Raw genomic sequence first — 16,070 nt, 5'->3', positions numbered from 1 at the left:
GGTTTGGTTACTCTAAAAGGTCCAGGCAAACCTATTTAGAACTCTGCTCTACAGCCATTTGTTGCTTCAAGATAAACATCTAACTTTTGGATCACAAAGTGCATCTGTAGCCAATTACATTTAAACTACTACTAAATTAACAGCTAACTTTCTCCTATTTTGCTCTTGTAAAGCCTTGCAGAACAACCAAATATTACCACTGCAGTCGTCTCCTAAGTTATGAACTAAATACTCAGGATTCCTTTGATGTAAGTGTAAGCTCAGGCATTTTGTTTTGTGTCAGAGGTGGCACATTTTGGTAGCATATATCAACCAAGCCATGTGGGCAGAGCAGCCCGTTAATTTTTCTTTCTTGGCTAAGTCATTTCCACTCAGAACTCCTGGGAAGCTGATGCCAGTGGACAACTGCCTTTGCTGAGTTATAACCAAAAACCAGCCAGTGAGTGCAAACAGCCTGTTCCCCTTTTTTCCTACATCTGAAATCCAAAGAAGACTGTCACTGTTTCAGTACCACTGAGATTTACGTAGCTGTGAAAGGGGGTTTTCCCCATACATTTAAGTGAAATATTGGGGGGGTGAGTGCATGCGTGTGTATTATTTCTTCATGAGTCAGATTTGCTTTGGTCCCTTTTAAGGGACCCTGATCAAAATGCAGTTTAAATCTGCTGCTTTTGCAGATGCCTTTTAAGTTCAAGGGAAAAAGACACAGGATCAAGTACTCATACAGTTATCATGGATAAATGAAACAGGAAATCTGATTTCCAACCACTGGAGGAGTGCAGATTTAGACTGGTCTACCAAATAAGGTTTGGGAGGCAAGGAACTACCATTATTTTAAGACAGATTTGATAAGCCTATGGTAGGCTGTGTATATGAATGCAGGAAAATTCCTCAAGCTAGGAGATTAAGAGAGATGAAACTCTGGGTATTTCATGTCTCAGTACATCCAAGCAGCTTGAGTTTGCAATCTGTGTGTACCACGTTTGTCCTATATGGATTCTGTGCCTAAGACCTCTGCTGTTAATGCAGGAAATACTTCATACAACTTAATGCAAAATTTGGATTTAGGGTTTTTTCTCACCTTCCTCCATAGCAGTGGAAATAGAAGTGTCACTCAGCAGGTGACAAGCCTCACAGGGTGTAACAGTGGGGACTATTCCTTTGCCCAGATATAAAAGATGTTAATGTGTTAATGCACTCAGCCCAGTACACAGCGCTGAACAAATGATACTCGTGCTAGGTAACAGGAAATAATTCCCTCCTTCCTTCCCCAAGAAGTACGTGAGGAAGGAAAGATGGGATGTTCTTTCCTTTGGAATAGGGAGCATGGTTGCTTTCATGCACCTCTTTCTGTGGGCACTTACTGCTATGGCTTTCTGACTCTTTCTCTCACTAAACCCTAAACGTTGCTGTAGGGAAGTGTTGGGAGTTTTGTGACCTGTGGTGTGGTAGGCATATGCACAGCAAACCCTGTGGAACCTTCTAACGTAAGGAGCTGTAGTAAAACAACATGGCCTGATAATATAACAATGGGCTGGAAAACTGGGCAGTCCTGTCCACTCCTGCCAGGCCAACCAAAAGTTCTGACTGGACCCAATATGCAGGGACAACAGATGTGTTTCTGTGGACATCTGGATAGGTGCTAGGCATGAATTACTCCCAGGCACAAAACTCAGAGAGTAATGAGTGCTTCTTGACTGACTGACTGAAATAGTGTGCACAACTCTGGACACTGATGTTCTAGACACTGTTACTCAGTCTGCATGCACCTGATGCAGAGCTGGGTTTGTGGGGGGGACAGGGGGACAGACAGCTGTCCTAGGAAAGGGGACTGTACATTCAGGTTGGTGAATATAGCCAAGTGAAAACTGTAAAAGAGAAGCAGCAGGAGTGTAAGAGGGGGGGCATGACTGACACAAGGACAAATCACTACGAAGTCACCACAGTTGTGTTCAAGCAGGAGAATGAGGTCTTTCTGACGTTCCAAAGTCTGCAACTAAGATCACCTGTGTTCTCCTGTTGTCTCTTCTTTCCACGTGTTCCTCCCTTTGCTCTCCAGTACTTCTAATTTTCACCTTTGACATTTTTCCAAACTAGCTACTCCTAGCTCTGTCTTGACAGGCTGTCTTATCTGCTGTCCTCCATCCTTTACACACCTCCATCCTTTAAACATGCCTTGCTGTCTCATCTGTGATGCTCTTGGCAGTGGCGAGGCAGCTGGGGGAAGATGCCATTGCTGCTTGTTGAAGTAATCATAATTGCTTGCTAAGGCCTGGGTTCCCTGCCACTTCTGGGCCTCAAGTATGCTCATGGTCTGTCCCAGACCAGCTCTGTAGGGTCCCAATCATCTTTTTACAAACTGAGTATATAAATGTGTAATAAACAAGTCTCTGATGCCGAGCTGGTGCCTGTGGGCATCCCCATTCAATCATGAGTTCAGGATTTAGGCCACAGAAACCAAAATACTTATTTGAATCTAATACTAGTGAAAACATAACTAGCAGTCTGGGTTTGGAATGATTTATAAATGCATTTATAATACAGATGTGGTGGGAAAAGTGGAGGTTTTCATTCTCCTCTATTACAAGTGCTCCTTTCCTGACATTTCCATAGTATCCTGGCTTCGTTTCATTTGTGTTGCAGATGATTTGCCAACGTGTATTTACTAGCTGATGGCAGAGACCCAATGCATGGATATTTTATGTGAATGACAGCAGAATTTGGGCTTGTGTATGTAAGATGAACAGGAAAGAAATGCAAACCAAAATTAGAGGGTGGTAGCCTTGAAGGTGCAGAAGGATAAGGTGGACTGGCTAACAACAGGAATTACAAACCAACAGGAAGATGAACTCAACTGACATTTTCCTTTAGCAATATTCCAGAAGAACTCCAATTTGGAAGTACATGAGCTAAATGAAAGTTAAACATAGCTTTACGGAGGAGATGTGTGATGTGTCACTTTCTCCTGGTCTTACCTTCTTACGCACCTGCTGTTCTTTGGCAGAATGAGCTTTCACGTGCTTGCGCAGGGAGCTGGGGTCGGTGTAGCGTTTGGAGCAGCCAGGAATCTGACAGGCATAGGGCTTCTGTAAATGTGAGCAAAGGGAAAAGAGTTCACATTCCTCTGCATCTCTGCAGTCGGCACACAAAGCTGAGGGACGGCTGTGTCTGTGGAACACAGCGTTAAGCCTGAGCTGTTTGCTCTGCCGTTTCCACGTTTGCTCTGTCTCCACTTTGCACACAAGCCTGACATGATGCAAATAGAACCACATTGAGAGCTCTGATTTTGCACTCTGTGCAGGCACTTGACACATCGATACTCTGGCATGTTGGGTATAGATTACTGGGCTGGATTAGATGCTAATGAGCTGTAACTTGATGGGGTTTTCCCTAGCATTTAAAGTAGACAAAATGATCCTTAGATCACCCAGTGCCATTATAAATACAGAAGCTCTGGGTTTGAGTCCTGATTTACATAGTTTTTACAGTGTTCTTATGCAGCAGAGCAAAACTTGTGGCATAGCACACATTTGATTGCCTTCATACCTTGTTCCTGTTTTGAGTAACAGCAATGTTTTATAACTCCTAACCAAACAACCTGCATCAAACATTAACACCAGCAAATCAATACAGAAAGAAAAACCCGCTATTGTCGATACTGTTGCAAAGAACTTCCCAGTTTTGGTTTTGGTATGGGGCAGAGCTTGCTGCTTTTGTGTGTTAGGAGCAGTATGAGCGCTACCTCCTGGGAAAAGCATTTGAGTCTGGGAGGGCAGTTCCAGTGCTCTCCTCTCATAGGAAAATGAATAAATAAATGAATAAGGATGCTCCAGTTTAACCGCTGGTTCTGGGGTCCCAATGACTGAAAGCCTCACCAAGTTCTTCTAGTCATGCCTATTCCCAACACACAAGACACCATCTCTGTGTTACAGCACAACCTACAAATGGATGTGCAATTTCCAAGCTAAGCAAAAGGACTCTGGTGCTTGTTATTAAGTAACCGTTGACTTCAGTGTAGGAAAGAGTGCTGCAGGTCAGAGCTCACAGAGGTTTAAAGTTGAGCAGAACGTTCATTTGTATTCTGTTTCCTTGCCTCATCTGTCAGCACTGCCTTAGCCTGCTCACTTGCACCAGTGAGACCTTTTGGTGTCTTCTCAACGGCAGAGAACTGGTTTGTCATGACCTCAGTGTCACGTTCTTCGATCCTCCTTGGTTTCAGACAGAGGATGCACAAAGGGAAATAAAACCCCAGAGGTTTTGGGAGAAGTGACTGTTAGGTCCTTTAAACAAGTTGCTCTGCTCCTGGAGGGGTGATGACATGCCCTTGTTACCGCAGGGACACATACGTTCTCTTTGTTCTGGAGAAGGATCTACTTCCAGATGATTTAGTAGAGATTCGATCAAACTACACCAGTAAGTCTCTGAAATGATTTACAGATTCTCCTTTTGGAGAAGATAAATGATGGGGTGACCTACACTGAGAAGCTTCAGAACCAGTTCCAAATGCACTCAATAAGGAATAAGCAGTCTATATAAACCCCTTTTCTTTGTAAGTACCTCCAGAGGATAAGTGCTGCTGCTCTGTCCAGCCAGCAGGAAATTTCTGAAGGAATAATAGAATCATTCACCAACTCATGACCTTACAGGCTAACACAGCACCTACCCAGAAAGTTACAGGGAAAAGCAGATTTATTGGGAGTGTCTGGAGCACAGAGAACTGACACCTGAGGAAAAACTATGGAAAACTTTAACAAATCCCTTAGCAGAGAAACTAGAAGAGTATTCTTCAAGTCATTGATTAGTCATTTTCAAGTCATTCAGATTAGTGATAGAATCGTTCAGTTTAGTGATAGGGAAACTAGGTGAAAATCTGACTGCCCTGGACAAGCTTCATGGCTGTTTGCTTTGACATTCCCAGCTGTTACATTGTCCCCTGAGCTAATGGAACGTGCAGGCTGTACAGTAGCACCATCCCCTAGCTCTGTTACTTCTAACATTCACATAAGCACACAACACACTACATTAATCCACAGGACTTCATTACACCAGGTAAGTAGAAGTTAGTAACTGTGTTGTGGGACCACAGAAAGAGTTCTAAAGAGCCTGCAGCAGAACAGCATGTTTAGACATTTGAGAAAGTTAGTAGAAAATGATTACTGTACCTTTTTCCTGCTTTATGAGCATTTCAGATAATAAAGACAGAGAGAAAGGGAGAAGAAAAGAAAAGAGCAAGTTAAGAGATTTGCCTTCAGTAATGCACAGAACAACAAGATACAAGAATTCTTGCTTATTTTAGTAACCCCTTGAATTCTCTTTCAGAAGTAATAAATGGCATTTTACTTGTGACTTTGGCGAATAAAAATTCCATGTATTCGATTCAGGCAGTTCCCTTTCAAAACTGCACCCGATTCCGTGTATCCGCTTTCAAAACAGACACGTTTGAGAGCTAATTACAAATGCAAATATCTCAGGTTGACTTTCAAATAAATAAAACATTGTTATTGTAAGTGTGCTTTGGGTTGGAAAATGTGACTGACTCGCTTCTCTTGTTTGTTTTTGCAAGGCATAATGTACATTAGACATTCCTTAATGCTGCACTGTCTGAAATGGGTAGCTGCTTAAAAAGTAAGTATCAATTAAACTCAAAAGTTCTGCCCCATAAGCACTTGGTCAAACGTTAAACCATATAGTCACTCCTTTGCAAAAAACAAAGGAACACCTCTGCCTGTTATTCTTTACAAGCTCCATGCTGATGACTTACTTAACTGCTCTGCAAAGTTGTCCACTGACTTTCTTCCACCATAATATGGTGATTTAATCTTACTGGAGCCTCAGACCCTAGACAAGCTCCCATGTTCTCTGCAAGACAAGTGAGACTTGTAGAGCTGAGGCAGAACCTACCAGTTTTACATAAGGATTTGTTTCTTACAGTGAAGATTTGTTTTCTTACAGTTAATGTGTACAGTTTCCTATGTACAAATTTCATAGAGTTATAAGAGATACATTTTTTACCTTTACAAAATTATGTCCAAAACTGCGGTGCATTTACCTTCCATGAGACATCTGAGCTGCTTTTGTGTTCAGTCAGAACAGACTCTACTGAAGCAACACAGGGCAGGAAGCAAGACAATGACACACAATTCCATACAGCAGCAGTGACTCAGCTTTCACTCATGCTGTACCTTACTCTACTGCTGCCTCCTCTTACTGGAACGAGAGCAATAGGAGAGTTTGCTGAGTAACTTATCCTGAGTAACTTGTTCCTCAGCATGAGTAAGCCAGCTGAATTTGCCTTTCTGTGATCAAGACCTCCTCAAAGCACATGCAGTTAAATAGAAAACTACAGTTGCCTGTAGCTGATGCTCCTCATGAAAAGGAAAAGTCACCCTCCAGTTGCAGAACAGATTGTGTACAAGGAGCATTGGAAAACTCAGAGCAGCTCCCAGCCTGAAATCATGCTTACGGTATCCAGGTGTGTTCGCTGATGCTTTGCCCGGTCACTGGAGTTGCTGAAAGCTTTCTGGCAGCCGGGATGCTGACACAGGTATGGCTTCTCCCCAGTGTGACTCCGGAGGTGAATCTTAAGGTTCTCAAGCCTAGAAAATGCCTTGTTGCACCCTTCAAACTGAAAAACGTCATAAAAAGTCATTGTAAAGTACTATTAAATAAACCATCTGCAGCCACAATGAGAACAGTGTAAGATCCAAGTTGGACATGCAATAAATCAACCAACATTCAAACATCTGTTGAAATCTATGGATGAAACACATTTTGTGCTGTTCATTTAATTTGTCACTGAAGACATGGTGTGTAGCTCAGTAATAATACAAGGGTTATAAATATCTCGCATGTTCTGTCTGAAGTACCAAACACTTAAAGACATGGTGTCAGAGCAAAGATTTCAAGAAAGAACAAGTGTTGTGATGAGTTCTCCTAGATGTTAACTGGCACAGGAACCACTGTGGGCAATAATCAGCTGCTGCGGACTGAGAGGAGCAGAAGCTGTTTGTGGCGGATTAGAACCTGGTTTCAGGTATCTGAAATACTATACAGTGGAGCAGATGAGCAGGGACTATAACAAGAAGACCTGATCCATTTGAAGAGCAATCCAAAAGAGCTCTGCTGTTATTCTGCACCCTTTTCTTTACCAGCTGTATCATTCAGACCTGCTCTCAGCATTTATACAACCAGTAACCTGAGCAATTCGGAGTTCTTAAGCACCCGTTTCATTAGTAATAAAATGCTGCATGGCATTCATAACAAAAGTAGCTGTTTCAAATTAAATCTGAATAAAGAAACAGCATTTCCAGCTATTAGGCTGAGGGAAGGGTGTTTTGCATTGCTCACTGATAAGTTTCAGTGAAGGCACTATCCTAGGGTGGGCTTTGGGAGCTAATAGGCGAACACAAATACACGTGAATGCACTTTCATGCGCTAGCAAACCCATACGATGTACCCAGGAACTTACACTTGTGTATAAATACTCATAAGCACACGTAATCAAGTCATGGTATGCACATACTTTGCCCACTCTGCGTTGCAGCTTCATGACACTGTGGATCTTCTAGTGTCTCTAGACAGATAGAAACCTGGCTGCTCTCTGATTTGAGATCTCAAAGAATGCATTAGAGAAACAAAGGCCAATTCACATCAGCACTAACAGCTTTGAAAGAAAATAGGTGTATCTTAAACTCACTGTTCCTTGAAGCCAGATTTTCTTGTATGATTCTTGTTCATGAGTGAATTCCTGACCTTCATAAAATTAGTGCTTTGTCACTTCCTTCTGCTGAGTCAAGGTTTCGTTCAGCAGCTTAGCACTTGCTGATGTGGTTGCTCAGATGGCATCACAGAAACCACTGCCTTGCCAATCCCCATCACATTCTACTTGTGACACAAACACCTCATGTACATTGATGTGTGCAAGCTCATGACTTAGCTATTGCATCCAGCACTGCAGGCAGTGGGAAGGGAGAGCAGATGCAGATGGAACCTAGAAGATTCTGTGAACTGGAGGCACCTGAACTCCTGGTGCTATTTAAACTAATGATGGAGAAAGGTCCATCATACCCTGCTACATTTTGCAGGCTGTGTTCTGTCTTTGGATGCAGAGCAGCTCTGCAAACTACAGATTAAACACGGCAAGCACTCCAGCACACAGGCAGACTTCAAATTTCTGCCTTATCCAGCCACTCCTATATGAAATGACCACTGTGGCTTTTACTGTCCTAAACATTTTACTGCCTGGGCAGATATTGAATCTCTCTGAATGGCATATTTGGATCTATGGGTGTAGACAGCTATCTGAGGTACAAATTTCTATCTTTCCCCATCACAGCTATCATGATAGAACCAGAGTCACCTGAGATATGCAGTCTGCATCTTCAGAGCTTGTCCAGGTCCCCCTGGACGTCATCCTGTCCCTCAGGTGTGTCAACCACACCGCTCAGCTTGGTGTCCTCTGCAACCCTGCTGAGGGTGCACTTGGTCCCACTGGCTGTGTCATTGACGATGATACTAAGCCATACTGGTCACAGTGCGGAACCCTGAGGGACACCACTTGTCATGGAATCATTCTTCTTTTCAAACAACCTCCAGAAAGATCCATCAATCCTACAAATGCCTCGGCTTCAACTACAAAGCACAATGTGGGATTTCAAAAGGGCTTTAGGATGGTAAGAGCTATTTGATCAGCTGAGAAGGCTACTGACAGTATCTCCCAGACATCTGGCCCCAATCTGTCACTGCTTAATCCTACCATCTTAAAACATTTTGTTGATGTTTGATGCCTGGGTTAGCTGTAACAAACGCCGCATGATCCTCAAAGTCTGTAAATGTCAACAGAGCTCGTCAACAAGTTCATCAATAAAAATAATAACTATATTGCAATTACTACTTTTGTCTTTACTCCGAGGTTGTTAATGTGTGCTTCAGACAGTGCTGTGCCACACAGAGACACTAAACAGTGCCACACGATTACAGTAAGTAGTGTGATGCAGTCATTGCATTTGAGAACGACTGCTGCTTTTAGAATAGTGCTTCTACTAGGAAAAAATACGTTGTAGAAATTTACAGGACTGAATTAGCTCACTGCCATATGGAAATACATGTGTTATCTTTATTTTACACTGAAATCTCACTGGAGTGGAACTGCTGCAGCATCATGCGTTTGAAAGACATATTTATGAAAACACTACGTTATCTCACAGTGATCCAAACACATCACAGTTTTCCTACCAAAACAATTTCATCTAATAACTCTAATTGCTTAAAATGGTTTTTCTTTGCTTCCACGTTATACTTGGAATGCACCTGAGAATGCTGCCATGCAGAAATAACAGCATATTCCCCCAAGGGTTTATATTATCACATGTTTACCATTTTCATAAGCATATTTAATCACAGTCCTGTCTGGAATATCTGTCAGTGGGACAGATCAGAAGAAATAAACTATAAACTGAACAGCTCAGACCATAAGGTGAAGCAATAACTGACATTTTCTTAGGAAATGAGTTATGACTGAGAAAGAGAAGCCTTCACAGTTGTAGTGCTAAATAGGTCCAGTGTGCCATTAGAGAAAGCTCATTAATATACACCTCTGCTCTCTGCTGCAAGATCAGTTAAACAAGCTGCCTTTTCTTTCTAGACCTGAAAGGGAAAGAGCAGGTCATATTGGCTGCTGACATCTCAGACAGCCTACAGATGGAAAACCCAAAACATTTCATTCCAAAGCATTTAATACTATCAATAGGAAATCTTATGTCTGGTCAAAACATCTACAGGCTTTATGAACATTGTGAAATGTTCTTTCTTCCCGACTGATTACAAAATTGGGAGACTTCTATTGAAAATATATTATGAGAAAAAGGATCCTGTGAGGATATGTAGCCCTTCTGGAAGGGAGGAAACAGCCACCCCACTCTTTAATAGCAGCAGTGTTTTATAGCACACTGAGCCTAATGTTGGGGACATGGCAGGAAGCATACGAGGCTCCAGATTGTTACTGATCGGCAACTTCAGCACACGGGTTGTTCTGCCCAACACAAGAATCCCAATACCTGATGTGATGCTTTGGTTTTTTTCCAGCTAACTCCTGCCTGGATTCATTTCTAATTCTTTCTTGCAGCTACCACGTAAAGCCCTGAGCCTGCACATACTTGTGCATGAGTACCATGACTCATGCAAGGAGTTTTATTAAAACTCAACAGAACTATGTGTGTACATAAAAAGCAACCCATAGGACTGAGCTCTCGGCTTCCCAAAGAATCCCAGTTCATACAGCCACATTCAAATGTGCAGATTTAAATTGCTGGAAGCTGTTTTTTTTCCCATTGTGGTAACAAAATAACGGGAGATACCTGTAACAGAAAAGGGACCTGCCAATTTCTATGTTTTGGGGGTTTTTGTTAAGTCTGAACAATTTATGTTTGCAGAGTGACACTTCTCCATGATACTTCCTTTGAGTCCTGGGGAAAAACTGCTTGTACTTGGTTTATTATTTCTATTACAGAAGAAGCATTTCGGCTTTAGCCAGACTATTGGACAATTGTTGGTGTGTAGGAGAAATGGTAAAAAGGCTCAGAAGAGGGAAAAGAAAATATTTAGAAAAGCCTCAGTATAAATGCAACACATCCTTCGCTTGTTGGGGTTAGGGCAATTACAGCCAACTATTTGACATCAACATCATACACCAGCGGCTCATTTTAGTTGATGCTGTTAGGTTGCATATTTTCTAACTAACATGAAACTGGAAAGTACTAACACCTGCCCCTCTACTCTGCTCTTGTGAGACCTCTCTTGGAGTATTGCACAGTTCTGGTGTCCTCAACATAAAAAGGACATGGAACTGTTGGAACAAGTCCAGAGGAGGCCACGAGGATGATCAGGGGACTGGAGCACCTCCCGTATGAAGACAGGCTGAGGAAGTTGGGGCTGTTCAGCCTGGAGAAGAGAAGGCTGCGTGGGGACCTCAGAGCAGCCTTCCAGTGTCTGAATAGGGCCTACAAGGATGCTGGAGAGGGACTCTTCACTAGGGACTGTAGTGATAGGACAAGGGGTAATGGGTTTAAACTTAAACAGGGGCAGTTTAGATTGGATATAAGGAGGAAGTTCTTTACTGTAAGGGTGGTGAGGCACTGGAATGGGTTGCCCAGGGAGGTTGTGAGTGCTCCATCCCTGGCAGTGTTCAAGGCCAGGCTGGACAGAGCCTTGGGTGGGATGGTTTAGTGTGAGGTGTCCCTGCCCATGGCAGGGGGGTTGGAACTGGATGATCTTGAGGTCCTTTCCAACCCTCACTATTCTGTGATTCTATGAATACACTGAGAACCCTGGAGGAGGAGCATGATCAGCATACATCACTGAGATAAACAAGGCTTTGCGCTGTCTTCTGACCACCACACCCCCCCACTACCAGGAGGTGTAGATGCCTGTAACAACAGTCATGAGGCTTTCAACAGCAACCTGGTCTGATTCTGCATGCACAGACTTCTGTGGCTGCAAAATCCAACCACCTCCCTGCCAGTGTCCCCTGAGATGGGATTCCTCTGCTCTTGCTGTGCTGCCTAAAAGAAGAATGGCCTTGTCTGAGCTCCCAGGTCCCTGGGGAATGGCAGGTCTGCTCAGCATGAGGTCAGCAGCTAAGAAAGCTCAGTGGGACCCATCCTGCTTGCTAGGTGCCTGTCCCACTCCCCCTTCTGCTGACGCAACCTAAATCTGGCTTTCTGCATTTTGCTTTTTAAAGATAGTTTTACCTGTTTTCCTGAGCATCTCTGGCATTGAATTTGAGTTTTATCAACCTTCTCCCAAGGTCTGCTGCCACCCTGAATGCAGAAGACCAGCTCATCAGGGCAGGCACTGAGTCTTAGACTGTCTCTAAGGAGCACTGGCATGTTTTGGCTCTCAGAAGTCTTGCTCATGTAATTGCAAACTATCAGCTGTCAAGAAAAGGGTTCAAAAGCACTGCAATATTCATAGATTTATTTCTTCTAGCACCAGTAGGTCAGGCACTTCAGTGAGCACACCGAGCTTTGCATACATTTTCCAGCAAAATCCCAAATACCTGGGAAGCTATCAGGACATCCTGTCGTTTTCACCAGACCCCATTGCGAGTCTTAGAATTCCTTCTCATGATCCTGCTTTAATCAAGCAGAAGGATAAACATTTTTCAGAACAGAGGTGCTTGCATTTAGTTGCTGCAACGCACGAGAATGAAGCAGGAAACTTGGGGATATTTTACTATCAGCAGCATGACAGCCACAAATTTTGCCATAAGGTTTTGCTAAATATGTCATTTGGAAACCAAACAATTTTCTGAAACCTCATTACAGTTGGACTGAATACACTATTATGGCTTGCAGGCAAAAATAACATTGCATGGAGCAACATCTTAGAAAACACAATGTAATATTCATATGGTCATGTAATAAGCAAAGGAGACCCCCCCACCCCCCGAAATCTACATGTCAGGCCCCTCATTTCCTCATATGTAATTGGGAAACTGTTCTTTATTTGGGATTTTTCGAATAGCTTGCAAGCTATTTGAAATTAAAGGACAACACGACCCAAGATTTGCTGCTCCGGTATCTGAAGGCAGATTTGCTTGTTTGGGGGACAAAATTACGACTGAACTGAAGCCCCTTTCCAGCTGTGCCAGCAGAGAGCCACAAAGAAAACCAAAATGCTTCCCTCCAGTTCTTTTACATTTTCTTTTTTACCCAAAATCACATTTTATAACAAAACTTGTTCCTCTGCATTAGTAAGGCACTGTCTTACCTCACTTGCCGAGGAAACGTTTTAATTCCGGTTTGCGCCTAACACATCACCACGTTACACCTACCTCTTTGTAAAGACTTCACTGTCTCTTGCCTATGTCTTTGGTTCACATTTTAGTCATGTCTTCAGACAGCAGTCTGTGCTTTTAGTCTGGGAGGCCGGTTCGACTGCAAACAGTTCTGCACAGAGTGCATCTCCCTGCCGTGTAAGATGGAATAGGTGCTCACCGTTTACTTACAGGGACGAGAGTTTGCAAGTCTGAAGTGAGGAACTAATTGGGCTAAGATAACTAATGCAGCGCCAGCACACAGGGAGAATCCATTATGGCTCATGTGGACTAACCAGTTGGGGAAAAAAAATAAGAAAGAATTAGAGAGGACAACAGCAAGAAGGAAAAATAGAAGGAAAAAAAACCCACCCCAAAACTTCTGGCTGATTAGCATAGCATAGCATCTTAAAAGGCCAAAATACCACATGTGTGGCATGTTACAAAAGAAGATTAAAATAAAGGAAAAAATATCCAGAGAACCATGAAGTCTAAAAACATCTGGAGTTTTATAGTAACAAGGAGGAAAAAATCAAAAACATAATTGAAAAAAGTCCACTGCGATACATTATTGTACAATGAAGCTTAATGGAATTGGAAGGAGAAGAGATGAAAAGGCAAAATAGAAGGGGGGGGGGAGGGGGGGAAGAAATAAAAGAAACAAGAAAAGGCATTTATATTTTAAAGATGTCACTGAGGGTTTTTATCCCAGTTATTAAAAATTACACACCCTGCTTCTGTAAGCTGTCCCTGTAATGTGTTGAGCGCTCTCTTTCAGCAGAGGACATTCATGCGTGCTGGGGAATTCATCAACGCTTTTGGTACCCGGTGTAGGGGCACTTTGTGCTCTCGATTCTGCGAGAGACATCTGCAAAGAGAATGGCAGAGAAACTGCCTGCCCCGGTTCGCATTCTGAACCCAATGGGAGATTCAAAGAGAGGCAGGACAAACATGTAAATTCGAACTGTTTGCTAAAAACAATGTGCACATTCAGGAACTAAGCAAACAGTCTTAAGCTGTTATATTGGCATCAGACACTAAAACCAACTGCAATTGAAATACGCTGAGTGTATTCACTAACAAACATTGAAATGGAAAAGCAAAATGAAAAACTTCCCTCTTTTTTCCTGTTTTTTCCCTTTTTTCAGTGAACTAGCAAAGGAAGAGGAAGATCTGCACACAGTCCAGTCTGCCTTTGGAACATGCAGGCAGCACGCCTAGAAACAGGAAGGGTTTCCAATGCACCACAGGCATGAACATGCTGCATTAAGTCTGTGCTCTGCCTGTCCCCTGTCACAGGAATATCTGAGACACTAAACCCTGTCTGTAACGGATACGGTGTAATCTGGCAACAGTGAGTGTCCATCCCAACTTCCCACTCATCCCCCAGACTGTTTCATTTTTAATCCTGGGAAACCCAGCTCATATCTTTGTCAAGCCCAATAAATAAATGTTTTACAGTCATGGCTTGTCGCATGTCATCCCAGCTAACAAAGTGGCTCCTGTCCTTGGCAGTTCAAACAGAGGAGGATCCTGTGGGTGAAAACTGATCCACAGTTGGAAATTGCTGGCCACAGCTAACTAAACTAGACAGCCACAACCAAAGTCTCTTAGCAAAGATGAGCATTAGCAGCAGCAAGGTAACTCTCCACTCACCTCTGTGGGGGCTTTGTTGCAAACATAACCTTTTGTATGTAGTGCAACATAGATTATTAGTTTTCCTCACAAAATCCATTTCACCAAGTGGATAGCTTTGTTCCTGGGTTTTTTTCCCATTTTCTGTATTTTTTATCTTAGAAGGTGCTGTCCTTCTCACACATGCACATAATGGAGCTTTTCTCTCAAATTGTGGCTTCGAAAGATCAGCCAAGAAGAACAAAGTTTCCCTGCAGATTGACAAGTTGCATGGAATTTTCAATACTGGCTCAGTCTTTGAACAAAGCGAGAAGGAGGACATACACATTTCTCCAAGGTTCCTCTTGGCAAGTTAGTAGACAAGTCAGTGGCGTTTCCCATGCTTAGATAGGCTCCTGGTCTTTTCTGTGCCATGCTGGGCCAATTGGATTATCCATAAACGAAGATTGGGGTTCACCCTGTAATCCGTGGAAGGCCAGGGATCTGCTAAAATATACAGGATTATGCCCAGCTCTTCCTTGCATGTGTAGAGCTGAGCTCTGGCAAAGGGCCCTACAAGAGCTCTGGTTATTCACCAGGAAAGAGAGATTGTGCAATGTGCTGTGAGCTTGTTACCATTTCAGGGCTGGTTACTTTATTCTGCTTTCCCTTGTGCCCCGGTTGTGGAGCAGAACCTCAAGAGACGTGGCTCAATCCTTCACTTACTAACCCACTCCAGTTACACTACAACAGAATCCCACAGGGCGACTTTACACTGGGAGACCTAGAGGGTAACCACATGGAGAAGAACATCTCTTTTCGACAGAACAGGCTCTCCTCCCTACAAATGAAACTTCTCATTTCACCCAAAGTCGTTAATTTTAGTCTTGCAGTGTTTTCATCTTGCCTGGCCATGTTCATTACATGAAGGAAATCTGTGAGCTGCATTCCTAGGGAAACGGCTTCAAGACCTCACCTGTTTTAAAGAAGCTCAGTTTTCTGGCACCGCCAAAATCAAATCAGTGTCTAGGCTTGGTTAGGCACTTCATTGTTTCAGAGTTTGGAAAGGCAGTTCTGCTCTTGCACTTTGTAAATGACTATCATGTTTCAGCTGAGCCACAGCAATGGTCCTTACCTAAGCTCCTTTTCTCTGGTAAATCCCATAGAACATGATGCCTTCAGTTAGAGGCTGATCTCACTCTTGTCACCTCAGACTTCCATCTCTAAGTGCATGTGCTTCAACAGTTGCGGTGGCTGATGCACACCAGCCTGTGAAGGGATTCTGTTGGATGCTGTGCCTAAGCCTCCAAAGGAGATGTTAAATCAACATTTTCCTGACAAACGCACCAAAGCCCATTGCTACTTTGCACTTACGGTGACTTGCTACACCCCAGCACATGGAACTACTGTGAGTAGTTACAATCTTCACTAAACCCTACTCCAGTTTTAAGTGTCGGAGTTGCCTTCTAAAGACTATTGTGAAGAAAAGCTCTGCTGAAGAGCAGACGGCATGGCAGCAGTGCCAGGTCCCTTCATTCTCTATAGCACTGTGGGATCCTTTGGATAAAAGGCAGTATAGCAATGTTCTTTTCTGAATAGCACTTAATGTTTTCCCACAGTCTTATTGTTTACAGGGAGTTTA

At 43.1% G+C, this 16,070-nt stretch overlaps 1 protein-coding gene across 5 annotated transcripts in view; it reads right to left on the bottom strand.

The window, feature by feature from the left end:
• Positions 1-16,070, bottom strand: part of GLIS1 (GLIS family zinc finger 1) — a 198,975-nt gene that overhangs the window by 33,650 nt on the left and 149,255 nt on the right. For 3 of the 5 annotated variants that reach the window (XM_065673307.1, XM_065673305.1, XM_065673310.1), the window contains 2 exons: positions 6,464-6,625; positions 2,976-3,086 (listed from right to left, as the gene is read on the bottom strand). In XM_065673307.1, coding sequence (XP_065529379.1) covers positions 2,976-3,086; positions 6,464-6,625 — 273 coding nt within the window. The remainder of the gene's footprint in view (positions 1-2,975; positions 3,087-6,463; positions 6,626-16,070) is intronic. The other 2 variants (XM_065673306.1, XM_065673308.1) reach the window with 2 other exon arrangements.

This window comes from Lathamus discolor, chromosome 3, assembly GCF_037157495.1.
Source record: "Lathamus discolor isolate bLatDis1 chromosome 3, bLatDis1.hap1, whole genome shotgun sequence".
Lineage (NCBI taxonomy): Eukaryota > Metazoa > Chordata > Aves > Psittaciformes > Psittacidae > Lathamus > Lathamus discolor.
The sequence above is the reverse complement of the archived record's forward strand: the minus strand, read 5'-3'. Positions and strand labels throughout refer to the sequence as shown.